At 42.3% G+C, this 26309-nt stretch overlaps 1 protein-coding gene across 4 annotated transcripts in view; it reads right to left on the reverse strand.

Annotated features, from left to right (window-relative positions):
* Positions 1–369: 369 nt before the first annotated feature.
* ppp3cb (protein phosphatase 3, catalytic subunit, beta isozyme) overlaps positions 370–26309 on the reverse strand; it is a 43589-nt gene continuing 17649 nt past the window's right edge. For 3 of the 4 annotated variants that reach the window (XM_028009216.1, XM_028009217.1, XM_028009214.1), the window contains exons 4-14: positions 25843–25954; positions 22676–22821; positions 20729–20868; positions 18654–18731; positions 17568–17662; positions 16168–16293; positions 15250–15327; positions 15072–15156; positions 12133–12230; positions 8564–8611; positions 370–2969 (exon numbers count right to left, since the gene is read on the reverse strand). In XM_028009216.1, the coding sequence (XP_027865017.1) occupies positions 2791–2969; positions 8564–8611; positions 12133–12230; positions 15072–15156; positions 15250–15327; positions 16168–16293; positions 17568–17662; positions 18654–18731; positions 20729–20868; positions 22676–22821; positions 25843–25954 (1185 nt within the window). In that variant the 3' untranslated portion in view covers positions 370–2790. The remainder of the gene's footprint in view (positions 2970–8563; positions 8612–12132; positions 12231–15071; positions 15157–15249; positions 15328–16167; positions 16294–17567; positions 17663–18653; positions 18732–20728; positions 20869–22675; positions 22822–25842; positions 25955–26309) is intronic. The other variant, XM_028009215.1, reaches the window with a different exon arrangement.

Below are 26309 nucleotides of genomic sequence, written 5' to 3' on the forward strand. Positions count from 1 at the left end.
AAGGAGGCAATGACAAAAGAAGAGCTTGTATAGATTCTGAAGAACCCTTTGCAGTGGTCAGTGTGTTTGTGTGAGCTTGTATATGCTACATATAGAGGACATTTTTCACCAACAATCAAAGATCATCTGTGGAGTGACAACATTTTCCCGTCTTCACTTTTTAATTTCCATTCTAGAAGTATGGTGTGGATTATTTTTTATTGATTAGTTTTGATTAAGGTTAGGAACACACTCAGTTGTTAGGATTAAGGAAAAATATATGTATTGACTTCCATTTGGCATAAATGGAAGTCAATACACAGAGAGTCCTCTGAGTGGTACAAGAATGTGTGTGTGCTCAATGAAAAATAAAGACTCATAATCCATCCCAAAGGTTCATGCATATTTTATTCAAGAGTAAAAAAGTGGATCGTCCCATGGGCCATGCTTACAGTGATGGTGACTGGGGAGTCAGCAAAAAAAGAAAAGAAAACAAAAAACACAAATCTTACAGAGAAACAAGATTAACACAAAAATAACAAAAAGAAACAAAGAAATAAGAGACAAATAAATAAAAGAAATATCAAATTAAGAAATGAACCATAGAAATAAAGAAAACAAACAAAAGAACCTCAAAGAAATTAAGAAATAAAAAGAAACATAAAAAAAATATACAAGAAAAACTAAAAAGAGAAAAAACAAAGAAAGACAAAAGAAAATAACAGAAACGGAAAAAAACGAGAAAAAAAAAGAAGAAAAGATAGAAAACGATTCAGAACCGTGGCACAATTTCTATGGCACAGGGTGTCCCAGGAGGTTCACCTCACCCAAAGAAGCACAAGATCAACCAATGAGCAACGCAACATGAAGAGTAACCAGCAGAGAGAGAGATAGAGAGCTTACATATTAAGAATATTGTCCATAATAAATAGAACCATAATAATCATAGAATCATAAATATCAAATAACAAGAGGAATCATCGATGATGAAAGAGAGTACACGTTTTTTTCCGTTAAATTCCAAATCATGGTCCTCAAGGCTCACTGTCCTGCATGTTTTAGGTATTTCCTTGCTTCAGTCCAGCTGATTTCAATTGATGACTGATTAACAGGCGTCTGTTGAACTGCAGTCAGTTGAATCAGGCACATTAAAGCAGGGAAACCTCTAAAACATGTAGGACGGTGAGCCTTGAGGACCTGGGTTGGGAAACTCTGCGTCTAATCGTGACGCACCGGCTCGTCCGTTAAAACGTGTCCGCTGCTGCTTTCTGTTTTTCGAACAGCACAAATCTTAACCATGCAATCATGCTTTCGGCTGCCTGAATGCCTGTGCCTCGGTATATAGAACGGTCATTCGTCGATGCTAGTTTAATATTCGTTATTCATGTTTAATCATTAAAAACGACTCCTGTACAATGGCGAAGAAACAGAGGAGCGAAACGTGGACTCGACACTCTGAGTAAGAATCGTACCGTTGTTCTGTACAAGTGTCCAAACCAACCGAAGAACACACGTTGTGAAAAAGAAAGAAACAAACACAAACAATGATAGAAAAAACAAACCGAATTAACAATATGTACAAAATAAATGATTCGTTATACCTCTGTTTGCTTATATTAGCCAGAAAAAAACAGAAGAAGAAAGAAAAAAACCATAGCGAAAAACACATAGCACAAATATAATCTTCACATTATTATCAAAGAACTTAATTTTTGCATGCACTGATGCGTTAATATAAATGCTTTACAAAGACCTTAATCCTCTTGGCTTCTTCTCGCTGCTTTGGCCGCCTTCCTTCGCCAGAAGAGTCCGTTTCCTCCGAACGACCGCTTCCAGCTTCAAAGGCCGGCGACCAGACAGGAAGAAAGGAGGACGAAGAGCTTCACATTTTAACCCCTCCCTTCCTCACACACACACACACACACACACACACACCCACACACACGCCCCCACAGATATATAAAGCATTCTTCTTCTAATATACTGCGTCTTGCACCCTGTGATAAAACCTCTATGTATTTACATGCAACAGATAAGGGGGGCGGGGGCTGGTCTTCAAGAGTCAACGTGGAACTGGACCAGAGGTCTGGACCAAGCGCTTTGGGTGGGGAATCCTCCACCCGACTCTGTATGGAGAGTGAATACGGTGCAAAGCTACAAAAGCAAACAGAAGAAGAAGAAAAGCGAGGGCTCAGATTAGACTGCGGCTGAGGTCACCTCGCCGGGCCTCGACTCTCTCAAACAAACTCCTACGGAGTTGAAGTGTGTGTGTGTGTGTGTGTAAAAAAAAAACAACAAAAGAAAATTGAACATTTGAAATAATTTTCCAGCCCTGGTCGCTTCCGGTCCCTCCGGACCATCCCTCCATCAGCTGGATCCACACCCACCCTCCCCCAAACGTCACACACACACACACCGACTGACGCAGGCACAACACCGTCACACACCAGCACCCCCGGCGGTTCCCCACAAACACACGGCAAACGGCAGCAGCTCTCCTCAGAGTCCAGGTCTGCTCTCGGAGGCCGTCTCCTGTTGTTGTTGTGCAGGTACAGGGGTCAGGGTCAGGATCAGGGTTAGTTCTGAAGAACCGGGCTCAGAAAAGACCCTCAGCCTCTCTGCGGTAAAGTCCGGCTAAATAACATGTGAGGGCAACAAAGGGAGGGGGAATTTAATCTCCTGTGTGTGTGTGTGGTGTAATGAGTGTGTGTGTGTGTTTCTGCTCTTTATATGCCTATGTACAAGACTGGGTAAATATAGTATCATTGTAAAGACTGCAGGCAGGTGGGAGTGGGGTTGTTTTTCTGTCGATCACTGGATATTGCTGTTGTTGTCGGTGCCGTTGGGCTCGCCCATGTTCATGCGGCCCATCGACAGCCCCACGCTGTTGACGGCGTCGCGTCGAGGCGGCATCCTCTCGTTGATCCGGTCCAGGCCTTTGGCCTCCTCGAAGCTGCTGATCCGGTGCTGCGGAGAGAAGCCTCGGATGGCTGCGGACACACACATGCGGAGGGTTAACATTTAGAAAAAACACAGTGGAGGCGTGTGTGTATCCAAACCCTTTGGGATTCAGAAAAAATTGACAATGAGACGTGAACGCTGATGTGAATTTCTTTTTTCAATTGAATATTCACAAGGAGGGGTGGGCAATGTGGACGTAAAGTTTTGTCACGATATTCTGTGTTGCTGTTGTAACAATAAAAGTAACAATGAGAACTATTTACTTCTTCTTTAGGTAACTATGGATGAGACATGTTGGAAATATTAGTGTAATTATGCTAGTTTTAATGAGGTTTAATTGTAGCTAATGTTGAAATATTAGGTTGATTATGCTTGTTTTTAGTAGGTCTCAATTGGTTTAATCAACGTATAGCTTAATCAGTTGAGTATTTTAAACTAGATGTAATATTCACAATTTTAATTAAAATTTGTCTAGTTAGTAGACTAATTATATTAGATTACATCCTTAAAAGTGTATGTCACATATACTCATCTGAAAAATGTACTAGTTTATTATAACCAAAGAAGCAGAAAACTAATCAGAAAATGTGGAGTGTAATTGATGTTTTAATATTGAAATTGCTCATGTCTGTTTTATAAAAGCTTGAAGATATTTTATGGGACGTGTGGTAATTTTTTATAATCAAAACCTGCTGTTTCATGTAGTAACGCGCCAGGTCAATGGAGAGGTCAGCAGGGCTCTGTGTGGATTCAGAAAACCAGTTTGGAGGGATGGAAGTGCAGATAGCTGACACATTCGGTCCCACGTCCTTTTGACTGGAAAATGTTTCCGCATGAAATGGCACATCCATTGTTCCTAGCTTGGTGTTACATGCAGTGGTGGCTGCATGCTGCCGGAGCTAAGAATTAACGGCTCCATCAGGTCGTGATCTGCAGCTCTCGCTGGAGCGGTTCGCAGCCGAGAGTGGAGCGGCCGGGATGGGGATCAGTGCCTAAAATCCGAGGCCATGGTCTTGAGCCGGAAAAGGGCAGAGTGCCTTCTCTGGGTCAAGGAGGGTGTCCTGCCCCAAGTGGAGGAGTTCAAGTATCTCAGGATCTTGAAGAAGGGAGCGGGAGATCGACAGGCAGATTGGCGCAGCGTCTGCCGTCAAGCGGGCGCTGTACCGGTCCGTCGTGGTGAAGAGAGAGCTGAGCCAAAAAGCGAAGCTCTCGATTTACCGGTCATGAGCTTTGGGTCATGACCGAAAGAACAAGATCGTGGATACAAGCGGCCGAAATGGCTTTTCTCTGTAGGGTGTCTGGGCTCTCCCTTAGAGATAGGGTGAGAAGCTCAGTCATCCGGGAGGGACTCAGTATAGCCGCTGCTCCTTCACATCGAGAGGAGCCAGTTGAGGTGGCTTGGGCATCTGGTCAGGATGCCTCCTGGACGCCTCCCTGGTGAGGTGTTCCGGGCACGTCCCACCGGGAGGAGGCCCTGGGGAAGACCCAGGACATGCTGGAGGGACTATGTCTCTCGGCTGGCCTGGGAACGCCTCCAGATTCCCCCGGAAGAGCTGGAAGAAGTGGCTGGGGAGAGGGAAGTCTGGGCCTCCCTTCTGAAGCTGCTACCCCCGCGACCCGACCTCGGATAAGCGGAAGAAGATGGATGGATGGATGGATGGATGGATGGATGGATGGATGGATGGCATTAACGGAGTCGGGGAGATGAGATCCATTTTGCGAAATACGCTAACTGTTTGATCAATGAAAGTGTCAATGATTATCAGTAAATGTAAAAATATGACTACATACAGTCACGACTTGTGGTTTAACTATATAAATCACTTCTTTATGTGACTGCTGTCCCAAAGAACCAGTCTTTGGGACAGCAGTCCCAATGTCTCCTTTAAGAGGGAATGTTTTTCAAGAACAACATTTGTATTTGTGGGCGTGTGAATGCTGTGACAGTAGGTGCGTTTATCAACTTTAACTTTAAAGTTGAGCAAATCCAATTGATGAAAATCAGTTCGCTTAATGGAAACATGCTAATTTCGAATGTGAAAAAACTCACGTTGTACCCAAAATTTTTCGGGTTATGATGATTTTTTAACAATGCGAACAGTTTTGAGGGATTTTAATTGATTATTAATTGGAATTTATCGTGACAACGATAAATCAATATTTCTCATCACAATAATTGACAACTGATGCGATAAATGCCCACCCCTATTCCTGCTTCTAGCTGAGGGTCAGGGTTTGGATAAACAACGCTTTGCCACTTTTACACCGAACTCGGCTCACACAGTGGGAGTCGACTGATCTGCTGTCTGAATGCTGAGCTGGGATTGTTCTGACCCAGACTAACCCTGGGCGTAAACCAGAAATTGATCCTGGATCAGGAGTCTGAGACATCAAGTGAATTAAACATCCTCACCCAGAGACGCACAGCTGCACAGAAACTGTATCCTTAAAACACTTTGAATTTTAGACAGTCGGACGTTTGTTCAAAAGATTTATTTAGTTTTTGCAAGTGCAAGACAGAATGCAGCAGTGATTCAGCTAATCAATGCTGTTTATATTTGATCGGACACATTGATTTTTATGGCAGTGAAGTTTTTCTCTTTCTTTGAGTTCATTGAACATCTCCGTGGTTTCTCTTAAAGGAGGCTTCCGCTAAAACGATGTGGCTCGTAACCCAGCTGTTGGGTTTCAGCTTCAGCTTTTACAACCACAACCTCAAACGTGTTTAATAGGAATTTTAGGTGAAATACCAACACTCAGAAAAGCAAAGTGAAAGGGGAAAAAAAAAAAAAAGAGACTTGGTTTTTCAACAGTTCTAGAAACGAAAACTAAAATGTGTGGGATGCATTTGCCTCAACTCTCAATAAGAACTCAGTTCAACCGAACGCAACCTGTGCATCTTTCTGTAGTATTTTCCTTCTGCTTCCCATTAACACCACACGTTGTGTTGGCTCATAGCAGAAAATCCTCATAAAATACACTGGGGTTTCTTGTAAGGGGAAAAATAATCATTTAAAAAAATGTTTGCTGGGAGGGATGAATACTTTTCCAGAGCTCAGTCTGTGTTTTACGACTAGATAAAGCTCTGTAACTGGCTCACTGTGTGCTGGCTATAAAGTGTGATGTTTACAGGAAGGATTGTATGTCGCACTGATGAGTCACGGGGCAGCGCTGAGGCACTGAAACAGGAAGTCACTGGTAGTTTTTTCCCCTTCCAACCGAATCATAAAGCGAAAGCTACAAACGCATCTAAAATGTTCTAAGTTAATTCTGTAATGGTGATGTTTTTCCAGATGGTTTCACTGTGGTAATGAGTGAAAAAATCATCTGAGTATATGTTGGGGAAATAAACAAATAAGGCGAAACACTGAGTCAATCAAGAACGAATCAAAATGCATTTTGATTATTATTTTATTAAGAAATTAAGCAAAGGAAATGAGCAATGACTCCCGTGACTACTACAGGGAAGTGAAGATGAAAGTACATCGCTTTTAATATCCACCATCCGTCTACAAAGAGGACAGAGAGAGAGAGAGAGTTTCTCAGCAGTTTCAGATTATTTCACCACTCTTGAATTTGCATCTGCAGACTGTGAGCTTGGACAGTTCAAAACAAGTACAGAGAGGAAAACAACCTCCCAGAAACTCGTAATCATCTTCAGTCTTCCCAGTAATTAAGCCAAAATCTTATTTGTATCAGTACATTATCTGCTTGCTCTCGCACATATAGCTAAACACTCTGAAAGCGTGAAAATCTTGTAAGAATAATAATTTGGAAGAGTGTCTTGCATCTCTTTTGAACAAAGGCGACTGTCAAAATACTCCACAACACGCTCTGCAACATAAGCTACGAATACATAAGTACATAAAAGCAAAAGGGATTTCCATAATTTATTCATACAAACAAATTATGGACTGTACTTCAGGTAAGCTAAAGACAGCACTACGCACAAAGCGGTATGGCTAACTAGGGCATGCAGACGGATCACCAAGTACTTCACTCAGCACAGAAGCCATGGCAACAAGTTGCTCAGTAGCACAAACAAACATCCCGGACCTTTTTCCCCAGCTTCGCTTCGAAACGATTTCCTGTCTAAAACTATAGAGATGTGAGGATTTTAGCCATAGAGGAATATTCACCCCTTTACAGATTTCTTCAATTTCTGCTTTTCAGTCACACTTAGTGTTGGAGATTGGCCAAAACATTTTAATATCCGAAAAAGATGAGCTCAGTGAACTCTGAATGCCGTTTTCAAATAATAATTATATACAGGGAAAAAGCTATCCAAGCCAACCTGGTCTTAGGGCTGTAACTAATTATTATTTCAGTTATCGATTATTCTGGTAATGATGATTAATCAATTGTTCTGACGATTAAATCCATTAATTTGACGAAACAATTTTCACATTTTGCTTATTTTTCTTTCCTCTTTTTGTATAATATTATAAATACATTAAAAGGTGCAAAAAAACCCGACAACAACAAACAATTCAACTCCATTCTAAATAAGAAAATAAAAAGTGTGTTGCCTAAAATGCGATAACTTTATGATCTTGATCATTGGCGGCACAGGAAGCATCTGCAGCTAAAAGGTACTTCCAACATCAACATGCGAAAAGCTCAGCACTTTGTGCTCAACATCAATACATAGTATGGCTGATCTGTTGATTATTAATAGAAGATTTTTTACAGAATTTGAACATTTAGCATTTTAATGTTAAAAGCAAAATGTATATGTATAGTAAATTTCAGACTTAATAACAGCGCTAAGAATGTTTTTCTTTCCACAAATAGCCTTTATTTCGAGTCTGTTTACTTTAGTTAATGATTAATCGATTACCAGATTAGTGGACAATTATTTCAGAAATCAATTAATCACAATCAATACAATTAATCGTTTCAGCCCTTCGTAATCTGAAACGTGTAAGTGTGAGCAGAGAAAGAAGAACTGTGTAAGGGCAGGAAAACATTTTCACAGAACTGCAGTTACAGCAGAAATTTCCAGAAGCAGCTAAAAGCGTTTTTTTTTTTTTTTGTTTGTTTTTTAATTCCCTTCTGCAAATAAAACTCCTATGCAATCACTTGACACATGCGTAGGCGTAGAGGCCAATAACTTGTTCTTTTCTGCACATTGGTCATCATGTGACCAGCTGCTGAAAAGCTGGGATTCAACCTTGTAAAGTTGCCTAACCTTCCTCCTAAAATCCTACTTATCTTTCTATAACGATTATAAGTAACTCATGTTCTGCTTGTAAGAAGACGGATTTATTGCATACAGACCTAAATGATCCCTTACACATCAGGAAAAGACAGACACAGTGAGACATCAGAGTAACCGTGACCACAGCCCCACTCTTCTTCTTTTTATGGAAACGTGTCTTGTGTTGAGAGCTGCATCTGATGTAAAGATGTGTTTGTGTGTTTAGTGGAGGCAACCCGGCGTTCCCAGGAGAAGGAAAAACACGGGTGTGTTTGCATGGCGGCTTCAGCATAAAGCGGTTTCAGACTTTAGTTTTGAGAGGCAATGTGGTTAAAAGAGCTGGGTGCATTGTGGGTAAAGGAGATCTATGACCTCACAGGCAATGGCGGCTGAGCGCGCACAGTGAAATGAGAGTGATTTTACCTTCAGCGTCCTTAACTGTCTCGATAGCTTCAATGGCCTCAATGGTAGCTGAAGGATGGCAAAAGAAGAGAGAGAAGGAATGACAGGAAGAGAAAGAGAGAAGACAGAATCCGGAGGAGAAGATGGCAAACAAAGAAAGAAGGAGGAGAAGGAAAACGAGGTGAAGGCTGAAACATGCTGTTGTGGATTTAAATATTTGCCTCAGGGCACAAAAAGAGTGTAGGAGAGACCACAACTACACTCAAAAAAACAACTAAACTGGGTTTGTTAAGTCACTTACTGTTACTGGTGGTATGCTAATCTGACAAAATAATTTGTTGAATGAATATAAAAAATACATCAATTTTATGATTTTGTAAGAGATCAATGTATGGGTTGAGGTTACAAAAACTATCAGTGTTAGAAACACACCAGCTAGCTACGGAAGAGGATTAGGGCCACCGAAAAAAAAAAAAAAAAAAAGAATTCTGAATTAAAGTCAGAATTCTGACTTTAATCTCAGAATTCTTTTTTTTTCTTTTTCGGTGGCCCTAATCCTCTTCCGTATGTAGCAGACTAACCAGAGGCTAGCTGGCTAAAAATATTAAAATATCCAATCTTATTCAAGTCAGTGAATGCACCAGCATACACTGAACCGACAATAACTGTTCTGTGGATGAATGAAGTCAAATTTAGCTATTTCCATAATCAGTTACGTTTTTTTTTTTAATAAATTTTGATGAAATACTCATGCTGCAAGAGAGCAAGAATTTCAGCAGATAACATTAAGGCTAAACGTATTACAATAAAGTATATTTTTCCTTTTGAACTGTCAGTTTCTGTATGTTAAAGAACATAATTCACTTGGAAATGTCAATTATCCCTTATGCCTGGTTCACACAGCAAGATAAATTATATAAATCTTTCTTCCGAACTCCCCTTCTGAGAATCTTAAAGACGATTTGATTATTATTGAGATTATTGTAATGTATTTAAATATAATCTTAAGAGTTAACACACTGCTGTGTGTGGTGTGTTGAGACTGATTTGGTCTGCTAGGACAGGCATTTTCCCAGGACGAATGAGCCCGTTGACTGTGACGTGTATCCAATCAGAAAGCCAGAAACATGAAGGGGAATCCAAAGTGGCGCAGAACGTCCACCGTGTCTTTGTATTGTGTTTTTATCTGCTAAAAATAGACCCCGGCATTGCTTCTTACACATTTGTTTAGTCTGAACTCATGTTTGGTCTCGAGAAATTTTGCGAGATTTTAAATCTGACATCTCAATGTTCATGAGTAAAATCCGTCTGAGTGTGGTGTGTTGTATTTGACCAAACCTGTCATATCTATGACTCTTTTTAATCGTCATGTGGGCGGGTTCTCAGGTTTAGAAAATTAGCTGAGCATTTTCAAATCTTGCCATGTGAACCAGGCATTAGAAACTTAAAGTTCAGGAAAGGACCTCTTGGAAACACATGTCCTCCTGTGTTTGTCATGCTAGCTATGCTAATCATGCTAACCCCTACTGTACGATGTCTTTTTGTCTTTGTTTTAAAGGATGAGTGCATCTGCTTCTATCTCACTAATTATCTCTGCCAGAGAGCTTGGTATAATTTTACAAAGAGTTAAAGGGTAAAGATGGACACTTTCCAACCTTAAACCCATTGCTGACCTAATAATCTACTACATAGTCTATTTATTGTGAATCAGAATAACATAATTGTTTGGAAATGTCTTTTTATTTTAGAGTCCATCCAACAAATTATTAATTTTTTGAGTGCGGATCTTTTTAATCAACTCTTTTTTAATTTGTTGTTAAAAATGAACATATTTAGAACTGCATAAACACTAAACAGGGAATTCATACATGAGTCAATCTAAAAACAAACAAGCATGTTAAAATGAATTAAAACTGATTACCCAAGTAACGTCCACAGTTCTTAAAGTGACAGAGTCAGAGGCATGTTTCAGGCTTTAAACATGCGAAGCCCTCAGAGCATTATCATAGCAGCTTCAGCTTTAGAGACCAGCTGGTGTTAGCAGCAGCTTGAGTTAGCTCCCTAGCTAGCTTTCTGTCTCTCTCTCTCTCTCTCACACACACACACTCACACACATTTGTGTCGGTTCTGTCACCGTTTACACTTTCTTTTTCAAATTAACACCGTCCATGTTCTGTCCTGTTCTGACTCGTGTCTGCGTCGGGGGTTATCCATGTTCACGCTCACACACACTCAGCAGGCTGTTAGTATCCTCGGCGCTGTGAGGTGAGGTGGAGAGAGTGAGCGAGTCAGTGAGGCAAAAAGATGAGAGCAAAGAAACAGCTGGAAAGGAGGAGGAGAGCTGGAGGATGAAGCTGGTCAATGTGTTGGGAGGGGTTTTTTCCCCTCAACATTTGTTTCTGAAGGTGTGTTTCAGAGTAAAAGCTGTGGAGTGTCTTTGTACAATCAGTGCACTGCAAACATAGTCTTAGCTCTGGAAGTGTCGGCCACAAACGTGTTCAGACCTCTTGAAGATTTTCACATTTTGTCGCAAATTTCAACGCGTCTTATTGGGATTTTGCTTGAGAGACCAACAGAAAACTGTGAATATTTGTGAAGAGGAATGAAAATAACAGTGAGTTTAAAGCTACAGTGTGTAACTTTTACAAGAAACATGATTTTTACATATTTGTTAAAACTGTCTCTGTGACGTGAGAGAACAGTATGAGACATGAGATAATCTATGAAACGATTGAGTTCCTCCGCCTTCTCCCTGAGCTACTATTGCCGTCTACAGAAATGCTCCTGACCAAAATCAACTAAGAGCCAGGAGGAGGGTCTTAGTGCTGAAAATCAACCTTGCGCATGCAATGCTCAATGTACTAAAGGTGGAGAAACAACTTACTGCTACACAAAACCCGTCTACCTGCCGATCTCGGTGGCCATGCTAACCAGCCTTAGCTTTCATGGCAGACTCTGCTGTCAGGAGGAAGCTGTAGCTTAGCAGAGACTAAAGGAGGGAGGGGGACAGAGGGAATGAGCAGCACGTATGCAAGTATAATTGACAGCACCATCACCCGCCTCCTGGCTCTGATTGGTTGTTTCTAGTTAGCAGTGGGAGAAGGCAGATTATCTCTCATATCATAATGACAACACAACATAATGACAGTTTCAACAAATATGTAAAATATATACACATCTTTTATAAAAGTTGTACACTGCAGCTTTAATATTAAATAACATAAAAATGAGTCAACACTTTGTAGAGGCTGTTACAGTGTCTCTACCAGCTCTGGGTCTCTAGCAAGTGATTTTTTGCTAAATAACTCAAAGCTGAGTCAGATCTGTCAGAGGGTGAACCTGCTTAGTATCAGGTCCTTTGCAGCCTCCAACAGGTTTTCTGACAGGAATATTTGGAAACTATGAATACTTCCTTTTCCTCTTCACAAATTTGCACTATTTTCTGTTGGTCTCACAGAATAAATCCCAACAAAACGCATTGACGTTTGTGGCTGTAAAGTGACAAAATATGCAATCCTTCCAGAGGTGTGAACACTTTTGTGAGGTTCTGTATATGTGTGTGTCGGGCTGTTTGTTTGTGAAGCACTCACCACTTTGCAGGGTCTGCTTGCCCCCGGACAGGACCCCGCTGGGCAGCATGCCAGTAGGAGTCAGTCCCTTCAGGGTCAGAACGTTCTCACTCTCCTCCCTGCAAAGGATGGATGAGAGCCGGGATGAAAAAAGGAGAAACGGGTTATTGGGAGAGAAATTCAGAGAACTGCACACTTCCTCACACAGCACACCTGCAGTGGCAGATTTAAAAACCAGAACTCAAAAATGTGATTTACAAATAAAAGGATGCGATGACAGCTGACTTCTGCAAAAGATTAGGAAGGAGAAAGCAACTTATAAACATCTGTACACAGACACACACACACAGACATACAGATAATTGGATTTTGTACAAGCCTGCGCCAATAAATCGCCCAGATCTTCTCAATTTTGGGAAATTGCCGATCGGCCAATACTTGCACAAGAAATCAATCTACCTTGTATACATTCATCCATCCATCCATCCATCCATCTTCTTCCGCTTATCCGAGGTCGGGTCGCGGGGGTAGCAGCTTCAGAAGGGAGGCCCAGACTTCCCTCTCCCCGGCCACTTCTTCCAGCTCTTCGGGGGGAATCCCGAGGCGTTCCTAGGCCAGCCGAGAGACATAGTCTCTCCAGCGTGTCCTGGGTCTTCCCCGGGGCCTCCTCCCGGTGGGACGTGCCCGGAACACCTCACCAGGGAGGCGTCCAGGAGGCATCCTGACCAGATGCCCAAGCCACCTCAACTGGCTCCTCTCGATGTGAAGGAGCAGCGGCTCTACTCTGAGTCCCTCCCGGATGACTGAGTTTCTCACCCTATCTCTAAGGAAGAGCCCAGCCACCCTACGGAGAAAACCCATTTCGGCCGCTTGTATCCGCGATCTCGTTCTTTCGGTCATGACCCAAAGCTCATGACCATAGATGAGGGTGGGAACGTAGATCGACCGGTAAATCGAGAGCTTCGCTTTTTGGCTCAGCTCTCTCTTCACCACGACGGACCGGTACAGCGCCCGCTTGACAGCAGACGCTGCGCCAATCCGCCTGTCGATCTCCCGCTCCCTTCTTCCCCCATTCGTGAACAAGATCCCGAGATACTTAAACTCCTCCACTTGGGGCAGGACACCCCCCCTGACCCGGAGAAGGCACTCTACCCTTTTCCGGCTCAAGACCATGGCCTCGGATTTTAGGCACTGATCCTCATCCTGGCCGCTTCACACTCGGCTGCGAACCGTTCCAGCGAGAGCTGCAGATCACGATCTGATGAAGCCAAAAGGACCACATCGTCTGCGAAAAGCAGAGATGAGATCCTGAGGCCACCAAATCGGATCCCCTCAACACCTTGGCTGCGCCTAGAAATTCTGTCCATGAAAGTGATGAACAGAATCGGTGACAAAGGGCAGCCCTGGCGGAGTCCAACTCTCACCGGAAACGAGCCCGACTTACTGCCGGCAATGCGGACCAGACTCTGACACCGGTCATACAGGGACCTGACAGCCCGTATCAAAGGGCCCGGTACCCCATACTCCCGGAGAACCCCCCACAGGGCTCCCCGAGGGACACGGTCGAACGCCTTCTCCAAGTCCACAAAACACATGTAGACTGGTTGGGCGAACTCCCATGCACCCTCCAGGACCCTGCCGAGGGTGTAGAGCTGGTCCAGTGTTCCACGACCAGGACGAAAACCACACTGCTCTTCCTGAATCCGAGGTTCGACTATCCGACGGACCCTCCTCTCCAGGACCCCTGAATAGACCTTGCCAGGGAGGCTTAAGAGTGTGACCCCTCTATAATTGGAGCACACCCTCCGGTCCCCCTTTTTGAACAGGGGGACCACCACCCCAGTCTGCCAATCCAGGGGAACTGCCCCCGATGTCCATGCGATATTGCAGAGTCGCGTCAACCAACACAACCCTACAACATCCAGAGCCTTAAGGAACTCCGGGCGGATCTCATCCACCCCCGGGGCCTTGCCACAGAGGAGCTTTTTAACCACCTCGGCGACCTCGCCCCCAGAGATTGGAGAGCCCAACCCAGAGTCCCCAGGCTCCGCTTCCTCAGTGGAAGGCATGTTGGTGGGATTGAGGAGGTCTTCGAAGTACTCTGCCCACCGACCCACAACGTCCCGAGTAGAGGTCAGCAGCACACCATCCCCACTATAAACAGTGTTTGTGCTGCACCGCTTCCCCCCCCTGAGACGCCGGATGGTGGACCAGAATCGCCTCGAAGCCGTGCGGAAGTCTTTCTCCATGGCCTCTCCAAACTCCTCCCACGCCCGAGTTTTTGCCTCAGCAACCGCCCGAGCCGCACGCCGCTTCGCCCGCCGGTACCCATCAGCTGCTTCCGGAGTCCCACAGGCCAAAAAGGCTCGATAGGACTCCTTCTTCAGCCTGACGGCATCCCTCACCGAAGGTGTCCACCAACGGGTTCGAGGGTTGCCGCCGCGACAGGCACCGACAACCTTGCGGCCACAGCTCCGATCGGCCGCCTCGACAATGGAGGCACGGAACACGGTCCACTCAGACTCCATGTCCCCCACCTCCCCCGGGACGTGTTCGAAGTTTTGCCGGAGATGGGAGTTAAAGCTCCGTCTCACAGGGGATTCCGCCAGACGTTCCCAGCAGACCCTCTCAACACGTTTGGGCCTGCCAGGTCTGACCGGCTTTCAGTCAGAAAGCCGGTCATTCATAAAAGTCTAAATGTCAGCCACTGTTCTTTTGTTGCTCTGCCTGAGAGAGAGGCCTGACTGACAGACCCTTCCACCAGGTCACGTCTGTGTGTTCTCGGTTCATAATAGTCACTCGAGTGTTGCCAGCTTAGCAACTTTGTCGCTAAATTTTCCAGACAAAAAGAAATTTGCTGCCAGCCAAAATCAGAATCAATAGACTATTGTTTTTTTAAAGGTAGGCGTTCGGCCAGACGGGTGCACACCTACATGTTGTGTGACAGAAACTCGACCCACCGTAACACGGAGAACATTTTAGCCATCTTCCCGATGGCCCGGATCTTGTTTTTGATAACCTCTTTCCTCGCTGCAGCTGCACTGGCTGTAAAACCAACAGAGAAATATAGAGTCTTAATATATCAAAACAATTGTGTTTACAATAAAAAGGTTTATTCTGTCATCTGTGACGTCTCACCGTCATAGATTTCCTCTCCGTCGTTCACGAGTTCATCGTCTGAGCAGATGCTCAAAACGTTGACCAGCATCTCCGTCACTGTCACAAACAGAGAAACGCGTTTTAATTGTTCCGTTTTTGAGATGTCAAATAGATCAAAACACATCAGAAAGAAGGAGCTCCTTTTATACTGTCAATGTATTTTAAGGTAAATTGTTCTGCTCTAATGTGATCCTCATTTTTTATACACAGCATCATTTGACTGCAGAAAGATTTCATCAGGATTTATAAGTTCAGAAAGCCAGAGGAGGCACAAAATCTTTTGAGCTTTTTCCTCCTCTGTTGTCCTTACTGTGGCGCCACCATGTGGTCGGACTCGACTCCTGCGGGGTAATTACAGATGGCGGGCACAAATGGGTTTTTAAGTAGCTAAATTTGTGGCAGTAATGAATTTCTAAAAAAAAAAACAACCCATGTACATTCATAACTGTCTCTCTAACTGGGTCTAACTGGACCCAGAAATTATAAAATAGATTTAAAAATATAAACAATCTTGTGCTTTTTTTATATAATAAGATGCTGTGAATACAGCATGACTTATTGTTTCCCATTCAAACACTGAAATAATTACGTAAATTAGATATTTATGTGTGGTTTCAAGGCAGATTTTTGTCTACTTGACAACATAACGTTTCCTTGTTGTCACACTTTAATAACTCATAGCATAAGTTAAGACTGACACTTCGATCAGTGAATTAAATTCTGATTTGTGCCTTTTCTTCATGGTCTCAGTGGAGATTAGCTGACCGAGGGGCAGTTTGAAAATATTTGGGTGATAAAATGTGAATGTGTCTGCAGGTACCATCAATATTTATTTACTATTGATGGGTCAGAGGTCATGCGGTGTGTCCATCTGGATGGACTGTTTATGCTTGGTACCTTTTTCTCCTACGAAAGGCAGCGACCATGTGAAGACGTCCATGAAGTTGGGCAGCCAGTAGGGGTGTGGAGAGCAGTTGAACTGACGGATGTTCATCACATTGTTCTCATACTTTAACACCGCCGCTACACACACACACACACACACACACACACGCACACACACACACACACACACAATTAGGCTGCTTGTACAGGACGAAAACTTTAGAAGAACGGTTCTAAAGCTGAAACTCTGACTCTGTTTCAAATACGTGTATAAAATAAACCAGTAAAAACTTGCTAAAGTATTCACACTCACATTTGTCTCACATTGCAACGACAAGCCGTTATGTATTTTATTTTTATCCGATAGGCCAGTAGAACAGAAATTCAGTTATTTTTATCAACAGCTGGATTTATGAAAACCAAAAAATAATTTTTGGTTTTTTGAAGATTTCATTTTTTGGAAAATCTGGATATCTTTCTTCACCAATACAGCCTTTTGGCTTTTCATAATTCAGAGTGAAATCAGCACACCAAGAGCCGCCATCTTGTTTGAAAAGTGTGTTTTGCAGATTCTACTCATGTGTGGACTTTGAATTCAGGTCAACTCTACGATGGGAAAGAGCCGACGAAAGCTTGGCTATGATTTGTGCTGAAATTACAATAGAGGTTGTAATATTACAACAATAAAGTCGGAATATTTGGAAAATAAAGCAGCAATTTTATGAGAAACCCAACATGAAAAACTAAAAATTAAAATGAGAAATGTTGAGCATCTTGCGAATATATGCTTTGGCATGGTTTTGGTAAATTGTATTTTATAATTAATAGAAACACTTAATCTTTTAACACATCAGCATCAAATTATAATCAGTAGCCGAACTTTGAAACAATCATGGAAACAGCTGAGTTTATTTAGAAGGAAGAATCACAGACCGAGATGCTCGTGTCAGATCCTAATAACTTTATGGCTTTTCTCATTAAAACTTTTTCCTTGGAATATTAAGACATTTTTTCTGGTAAAATTTCATATTTTCTGCTAATATTATGACTACAATTCTCATAATTAAACAAAAATCCTTACAGCCTGACCCATGACACTCCACCGGACAACTCAGAAGGAGCGATTGAAGTAAAAGTCACTTTATGAAAATATTTTCTGTATCTTGTAATGTCTTTTTAAGTAAAAAAAAAAAAAAAGGGGGAAAAAACAAAAATCAATTAAAATCTAAAATCGGTTCAGTTCTGAAAAAATAAGTAGGTTAAGCCCTTTCGCCCTGAACTACATTTCAAAAACCACAAATAATCATCAATCTTGATCAAATACCTCGAGGTTTGAGATTGTCACAGGACAAAAATGTGAGTAATTTTAAGGAGTACAAAAACATTTCCACCGCCCTGCGTCTGCGCCACACCTTTGTTGTTGTAGACGTCCAGGTAGTTGGGAGCAGAGAAGATGGTGATGAGGGAGGGGAAGCCCGTCGTCTGGCTCTTCCTGTACATGCGATATCTGCGCGGAGAGAGGCAAACAAGTCGCCCACGTTAGCGCTAGTCAAATGAGACGCTGAGCTGCAGATGGAGACGGAGGGGTTGCTTCAGAGGTCTCTGCAACCAGACAGGGACTGGCTCAAAGACAGGTAGGCAGTAACAAAAATTGAAAAAAAAAGATAGGTGTCAATGCAAAGACTTCAGTGTTTGCAAAAATAATAGCTTAGTCTCAATAAAAAGCATAGACTTTGAATAAAATCACTGTCTATACTTATAGTTCTGTATGTCTGGAGTTTGTTGGAGCTTGTTTTGTATGTAAAATAAGTTCTTTGTCACTAACAAATATATGGATGTCAATAAAATAAATCTAAATATTTAAATGACGTCACTTTTTCATAGATATTAATGTTTTCAAAAACAGTTTGAAAAACATGTCATCGTTTTGGTGTCATACTAGCTGTTTAGCGGTTAACAGGCAAAATGAAGGATTACGTTTATGTTAAATCTGTCTTTGTGTTCTGTTTGTGGTGCAGTTTGAACAAAATGACTCGTTGATGTGAGGATTTTGTCACAGCGCCTCCACGTTACTACGGAAACTGCATCCCCAGAACCAGAACCAGACATGGAGAAGCAGCATTCAGTTCTGATGCATCACTAACCTGGAACAGACTTCCAGAAAACTGCAAAACAGTCGAAACACCGAGTTTTGAATCAAGTTTTCAATAAAGCTAAAAACCCATTTGTGTAGAGTTCTCTTTGATTAATAGAATATTATTCTACATATCCGTGTATTTGCTTGACGATTTCGATGATAGCGTTTGACAAAATGTAATGTTCATTGCTTGTTTTATAATTGGCTACTGTATTATGTTTGTGTGATGTAAAGCACTTTGAGCTGCCTCGTTGCTGAAATGTGCTACCCAAATAAACTCGACTTGACAAAAAGGCTCCTGAATGCTGAATGTCAAACTAACAGGTTAAGTCATTTTGTAATTTGATGGTAACCGACTCACCCGGCATCCTGAGCTTCATGCGCTCTGATGATGGACAGCAGGTTGTTGGTCTGTAGGAACTCACACACTGCAGGATAACTGGCACAGAGAAAAAGACGACCGAGTTAGGAAGGAACAGAAGAGAAAAATGTCCTTAAAGCAGCATTGTTATGGTCGCTCTGTGGCCAGCAGGGGGCGTCAGTGACAGCTCGGCTCCTGGCTGTTTTACTGCTGCTGCGGCTCCTAAACCTGGAAAACGAGCAGGAAGCGCGTCACAACGCCGCCTCGGCCTCGCCGGGGGTCGGGCTCCGTCTCTCCTCCTCCCCGTCCTGCCGCCACCATCGGCCGCTCTCCCTTATCCTAACATTCCTCCATACCTCGCAAGGAGTAGCCGGTCGTCATAGCAACAGGACCGCGCAGTCTCCCCGGGGGATTGTGGGAAATCTTTTCATGCTGAAGCTGGCGAACGTCTTGGTGCGTTTGCTCGCATGCTCTTCGTATTGGCCGTATTTTTATTTATTTTTTCTTTCCTTCTGAAATCCCTGAAATGACTAAGTGAGCCTCGGATGTGATTGAAATCTTCTTCCTGTGTCACATCCCAAAAACAACAGCCCCCAAACTCTACCTGAAACTTATTAGCTTCCTGATTTATAGTTGAGCAACTCGTCACACCTGCGCCGCGCGCCCACGAGGCGCCCGGATAATTGAACCGCGCCGAGTGAGGCCAGAGAAAGTCATCCATCTCTGTTTCGACTGCTCGCCTTAATGACATTGCTCCTGAAGAGTGGCTTTGTATGTCTGTATATTGCATTTCCCCAGGCTTTTCTGAACATCAGGTTAGTTTATATCTGTGAGCTTCATAAGCGCCGGGACTCGAAGGCTAACGGACTGCTCTCTCTTGTTCAAATGGACTGAAACTGCCAGAGCTCCTAAGGAATATTCAGTTTTATTGAAGGGAGTTTGTGAGCAGCAGCAAAGGCCTGGCGACTACAATGAGAGTATTAAAGAGCCAGTGTCATGTATTTTACAGGTATATTCTGCCAATCAAGTAACTCTGTTACAGTCGGTTGTTATGAAAATGCTGTATTAAATATGACTTAAAAGAAAAGCTGCTTCTTAATTTAACGCTTTGAAATTGAGTCTCTGTTTCTTTAAGAAGCTTCTGCTCTTTCTGAAACTCCGCCTTCAGGAAGTCATCCTAACATGGCTCCTCTGTCAGCACTTTAATGCTTTGACCAGCATTTCTCTCAGAAGTAGCTCCTATAATGAGCTCAAATGATGTTCAGTTCCACCAGGGGGTTGCTAATTGCTGCTGGCTAGTCTGAAGGAGCAGAGTGAGGGAGTCGTGTAGGCGTCATGTTCGAGGCCGATCCAATCCGACTGATCAAGTTGAATTATAGGTCCGAGCCTGAAGTAAACCTCACATATTCTAATTAATATATACTTATTTTGTTTTTAGATCATAATTTGAGTAAGCAGCGTAACTTCGTCAATTTTTAGCTTTGATTTAACGTCGTCTAGCTCCATTTTGTCACTTGTAACCACAGGGTGGGTCAAGTGCGAATCATCTGGGATGTGTATCGGACTCGGGTCATAAATCTAAACTCTAACAAGCTATTATGGATACATTCCACTGATTATTTTAAAATGCTGCTGAAAGCCTTTTCATACAGACAGGCTTTAAATCTTGATTTGATGAAGCACATTGTGATTTTATCTTTGGAAGGTGCTAGACAAGTACAATTCTACTTACTTTTACTAGTTAGTATGTTACCAAGTCTGCAGTAGACTGTTTGTTATACCGTCAGACATGCTAACGCATAATTTGCTTTCTAAAATGTCCAATATTTCTTAGAAAAACCTTATGAGGATCCCACCAACGGTAGCTGACACATGGCATTCACAGCTGACTGACAGCATACAGCAACGTGTAGGGGAGGGGGCTCACTACGCCATGCTAGACGTATAGAAGAAAAGCCCACTTTTCTTTGTTCACTTTTAAAAGAAGGTCAAGTTTTGACAGAAAACATTTTCTGAACCCTTTATTTTTGAATGTTGCTTGTGTTGATGTGAGATCTGACTCTGTGTGTTTGTACCTGTAGAAGTAGGAGCATCCTCTGACTGTGTTGTGGCCGAAATACTCCTGGGTCTTCTCGTTGCCAAAGTCTTCCAGGGGGTCCGACCACAGCAGATCGCACATGGGCCCAAACGCTGGGGGCTCCTTGAATCGGTCCAACTGGGGCACGGACACACACACACACACACACACACACACACACACACACACACACACACACACATAAAGAAGCATAAAGAAGCACAAATTCTCACCGTGAATGTTGAAATAAAAACCTCAGAAACATGAGATGAAAAATGCTGTTTACGCGCTACAAACCCGTCTTACAGTGATATAACCGCAACCGAGCACATATAGTATAAATCAGAGCGGAACGAGGGCACAAAACACGGGGAAAAAAAATAAAATAAACACACAAACACACACTGTCAAGAGCGGAGCATCTCCATGGCAACCCTCACCGCACCGGAGGGAGAAGATGTCACACCAGCAGATTCACCATGGAAACACTGCCATTAGAGGAGGAAGTGTGTGTTTCTTTGTATGCCATGGCTTCTGGGAACTGTACATATTCCTGCTACGGTTTCTCTCCTCGCTCCGGCGTTATCCAATGATTCTTTTGTATTATTTTTATTGTTTATTTTTTAAGGCATTCATAAAAAGTTGCTGCAGCTTTGTGGCTGCCTGCAGGTGTGTTTTCATTGAGCTCATCATGTCCCATTAACCCTGATAGTAGCATCTGTGTGGGCTTTGCACTGAGAGCGATCAGAGCGCGCTGAGCCATGAAGGGCAGGAAACCTGAGAGCTCTTGGCATGTTGACTCCTCATGGCCAGGTTTCTGACTCCACACTGTCGGCCAGCTGCAGCGCCGGTCATCCACATGAACTCATATTAACGCACGTTGGTCAGCCAGTTTCATAATCTGCTTGAGAATTTAGCTGGAAGATGAATTTTGACTAATTTTAAATTAGGAATTCATCCGTTTCTTATTCTGTGTAAGATTTCGGCATCAATATTTAACAATGAAGGATTGTAATTATTGTTAATCAAACCAATCTTCATCCTGAAACATCCAATAATTAAAAATGAACACATTACTACTAGCTACACTGGGAAAAAATGTTTCTTAGAACCAACTTTTAAAAATTTACTCCAATTTGTTACAGCTGATCTTATTTTATTTTTTTAAACAAAGATATTGTTGGAAATATTAGTTTACGTATGCTGGTTTTAATGCCATTTAACTTTAGCGCATGTTGAAATATTAGACGAATCATGATTGTTTTGAGTAGGCCTCAATTTAGGTTAGATTTAGACTCATAGTTTAATCAATACATGACTTAATCAGTAGAATATTTTTCTTAGATATAATGATCATGATTTAATTGCTATTAGTCTAATCAGTAGTTTTCTATATTAGAACACAGTTTTAATAGTGTCTAAATCATAAATTCATCTGAAAAATCTCTTAGTTCATTATAACCAAAGAAGTAGAAAACTGATGAGAACATATTAAGTGTAACAGATGTTTTGGTACTGAAATTGATCATGTCTGTTTTATAAGACATTATATGAAACGTGTACTAATTTTTGTAATCAAAATCTGCTGTTTGATGCACTTGGTCAGAGGAGAAGTCAGCAGAGCTCTGTGTGGTTCAGGAACCAGTTTGAGGTTTTTGTCTTCGTATTTTACATTTTTTTCCCAGGTAGTTAATGTTTCCTTTCTGACTTTGGCATCTGATGACCATGTTGAGTTGCTGGTGTGATTTTATGCATTTGATTGTGTGAATAAATCCTGATTGATTGTGAATTTGAACAGTGACTGTTTTTGTGGTTTCACTTTTACACATGACATTAACGGACCTGGGGAGACAAGATAACAACGAGCAATAGGTAGAAAATATCTTATTTCTCAACAATAGCCACGCAAACATGTGTGTGTGTGTGTGTTTGGTTTCTGTCGAACCTTCTTGATGTCGTCCAGTGTGTGGATTTCGGGCGAAAGCCCCCCATGGACACAGAGAAACTGCTGATTCATCAGCGCCGCCAGGGGAAGGCAGTCAAACGCCTCCATGCAGGAATCGTACACCTGTTCTGAGTACTTGATCTTACCTGGAGGTCAGAGGAGTAGAGGGACGTTTCAGCGTTCGGGACAAACACATACTTGTTCGCATGTTGACAGACAGCGCTTCGAACAGCCAACATGCTAACAAACCTACACCACTTTTACTCTTTGATTAAATGGTTATTTCTGGCAGAAGTCTGCGGCTGTTCTCAGTGTTGAAGTACATTTGTATTCATATAGCTAGCATAACAGTTAGCTAATGACATAATGTGTCACAAAATTATTTGCGATTTTCACTTCTTTCAATGGCCCAGTCAAAGTCCAGAGCAACATTTTATTAAGAATATGCCACTTTTTTTTTTTGATTTTGTTTTTACAAACCCTTTAATTTTGTCCTTCCACTAAACATTCACGCTGTACTTTGTGTTTGTTCCTCAAATAAAATCCCAAGTGAAAACACATGGAGGTCTGGGGTTGTAATGTTAACATTTTTGGACTATGACTACTTTTACAAGGCTGTGTATATATTCAAACTCGCTACAGAAAAAAAAACATTTCTGGCACAAATAAGAGCTTGAAGCAGCAAATAAAAAATAAAAAACCACCACTCCACACAGCATCTTTCTAAGAATATCTTACAAGAGGCTGTAACAATCTATTTGACGCAAAAAGGGATTAAAACACAGCCGAAAATAGATCAGAGAAAGCAGATAAGTAAAGACAAAGACGGTGGAGTTTTAAAGAAGGGAGGCGACAAAGCGAGGAAACTAACGGTGATGGAGAAGGGAAGGAAAACGTTAATGTTTCAGGACACCAATAGCCGGCATTTCAGCGAGGAGTGTGTTTGTCGTCCTCTCCATCTGCCTGGTGTAGCGCAAGAGCTGGTTATTGCCAGTCCACCAGTTGTCAGCTCCTTCCACGCACTCAAACATTTATGAAGACGTATGTAGCCACAGCGCTTGCGCACACACTCAAACGCGCGCTCACACACATAGCAGATGGTAATTGAGGGCAACCACTATTCGCCACGAGCACCAGGGGAAATTAGCTTCCTCGTCCCTTGCCCAATCAGACACAGAGGAGCAAGTCCCTGAGCCAATCATTAAGGGCCAAATTAATTCGCCTCTAATCACCCACACTCGGACAGGATGCCGAAACACGGTGGCGGAGGCGGACACATACGCGGAGGGAGGAAAAGATTGAGGAGGGATGCATGGACAGAGACGGCGTAGTGTGGGAAAGGAGGGACACAAATTCCCAACAGCAGGAGGAGAAAGAGAGGAAAAGTTGAGATGAGGAGGAGAGGAGATTCAACTGGAAATAGAAAATATCTGGATGATCATGTGATCAGCTAATCCAGCTAATCCAGAGCAAAATGTTGTTGTTTTCATTTGTAATATTTTAAAGGCCAAAACAGAGAGTCAACCAAATATGAAGCAGCATGGCTGTCATTATCCAACACCATACAGCACCACATTTTGTCATGACGACCAGAAATGACAAAAGAATCTGTTGGAGGGCATTATGCTGCATTCAAGTTACCTGGGAAGTGGGAACTCTGAGTTGGGTTTGACGTCAGACTCGAGGTATTTAGTTTAGAAGTTGGGATTTCAACATGGCAACGCTCATAAACAGTTTTAAACTTTCTGTAAACAAACACCACTTTGATTGGCTCTTTTTAGAATTTCAGGCGTTACATGTAACGTTGATATTAGACGCACTCATACCTATGTGTCTTGTAAAATAAAGATTTTTCCACCACAGTTTATTACTGTTAATGCGAGGAGCGGCCATATTGAAACATAAAGTCCCGCCTTACAACTCGTAACTGGAGGCAATCAAAGTTGCTCCCAGTTTTTCGGGGGGAAATCTGACTTTGGAGGATATTCCAGTTTATTTTTCCAACTGGGAAGTTGAAAATTTCCATTTCTGACTACAACTGGAACACAGCATTATATTAAACCACCCTCAATTCAACCCCCAACTCTTTTTGGGTTCTGACTGCCAGTTTTGCACATATATACTGAAATGTCTGCTCTTTCTTATTTGTAGAATAGCTCAATCTCAGTTAGATTAGACAGAAAGCAACTTTGAGTATAAGTATTTAAGCCTTTCCACAGATATTTAATTGGATGTAAGTCTGGACTTTGACTGGGCCATTCTAACACGAGATGCTGTTTGTTCTAAACCATTCCAGTGGAGCTGAAGATATGGGTTTAGAGTTGTCGTGCTGAAATGTGAACATCTGCTTTGTTCTCAAGACTTTGTAGACTCTAACAGTTTTTCTTCCATTGCTGTCCTATATTTAGCTCCATCCATCCTCATTCCCGTTAACTCTGAGCAGCGTCCCCACACTTTGATTTTGTCATGTTTGCTGTGAACCTTTCATGGCCTGTGGCTTCAGCCTTACCTCCTCCAAACCTCATCAAACCTTCTTCAACCCCAACTCTACCAACACTACCTTCTCCTACCCTTATCTCTAACTACTTCATCCCTCATTCCTACTTTCTTTGATCCACATCCCTACCTTCCTCATCCTTACCACTACCTCGTATTCCTTTCACCTTCATCCCTCCTTTGTGCAGCCATAATTTTTCATCCCTTTTCCTTTCTCCCTCAAATCTACTTCTTTCATCCATCATTTCTGCCACTTTCTTCATCCCTGCTTCTTTTAGTCCTCATCCCTACTCCCGTTATCCATCATCCATAGCTACTTCTCCCTCGGTAATGTCTGATTGGTCCTCTTTAGCCCTCACTTCATCTAAAATTCATCTGTCGTCTTCTCTTAAAACACCAACAATTCTCTGAAACCGTCGCTGTTGTGGCGTCATCCTCACTAGTGAAGAACATGCTGACTTCTTTTCTCCTAGGCTCCAGCTGGCGTCTTGTATTGTCTACATATATATTAATAAAACATAGTTCCCAGCATTCTTGTTGGAAAAAGAAAGGGGGAGAAAAGAAGCAAACATCTAAAATAACTTAAGTCTTGCCTTGCATGCCAGAGAGACAATGTCACACAGGAGGAAAGAGCATGTCATATTAGGAGGGCAAAGAGTGACAAAACTCACATTCTTGTTTGAAGGTAAAATATTCTGTCAGATGTCTACATTCATGGTTTCCTCGTAGAAGAAAGAGCGTCTTTGGGTAGAGGATTTTCAGTGACCACAGGTAGAGCACACACTGCAAGGTTCAGGAGAGAAAAGGCAGACATTAGAAGTACAACGGCTCTGCAGCTACAACCACCTTTACCTTTAACAAAAGACACAACAGTGATGGGTAAGTCATATTAAAAATGTTTCCATCCCCACTCCACATGGAGTCAAAGTACATATAAGCCTAAAGATGGACACCCTCACTAATCTTTGGTTAAACGTTTCTTAACAAGTTGAAGTTTGTAGCCATTAACAAAGTTCTTCTTTTAGTTCTGGATGAATAGTTTACCACTCCTTTCATCAGAAAGAGTTGGGTTTTTTTTTTTATTGGTTGGTTTTTTGACTTTCTAGAAGTCATTAGGGTTTTGGTCAAGGCCTTTTCA

Source organism: Xiphophorus couchianus, chromosome 23, assembly GCF_001444195.1.
Source record: "Xiphophorus couchianus chromosome 23, X_couchianus-1.0, whole genome shotgun sequence".
In the NCBI taxonomy this organism is placed as follows: Eukaryota; Metazoa; Chordata; class Actinopteri; order Cyprinodontiformes; family Poeciliidae; genus Xiphophorus; species Xiphophorus couchianus.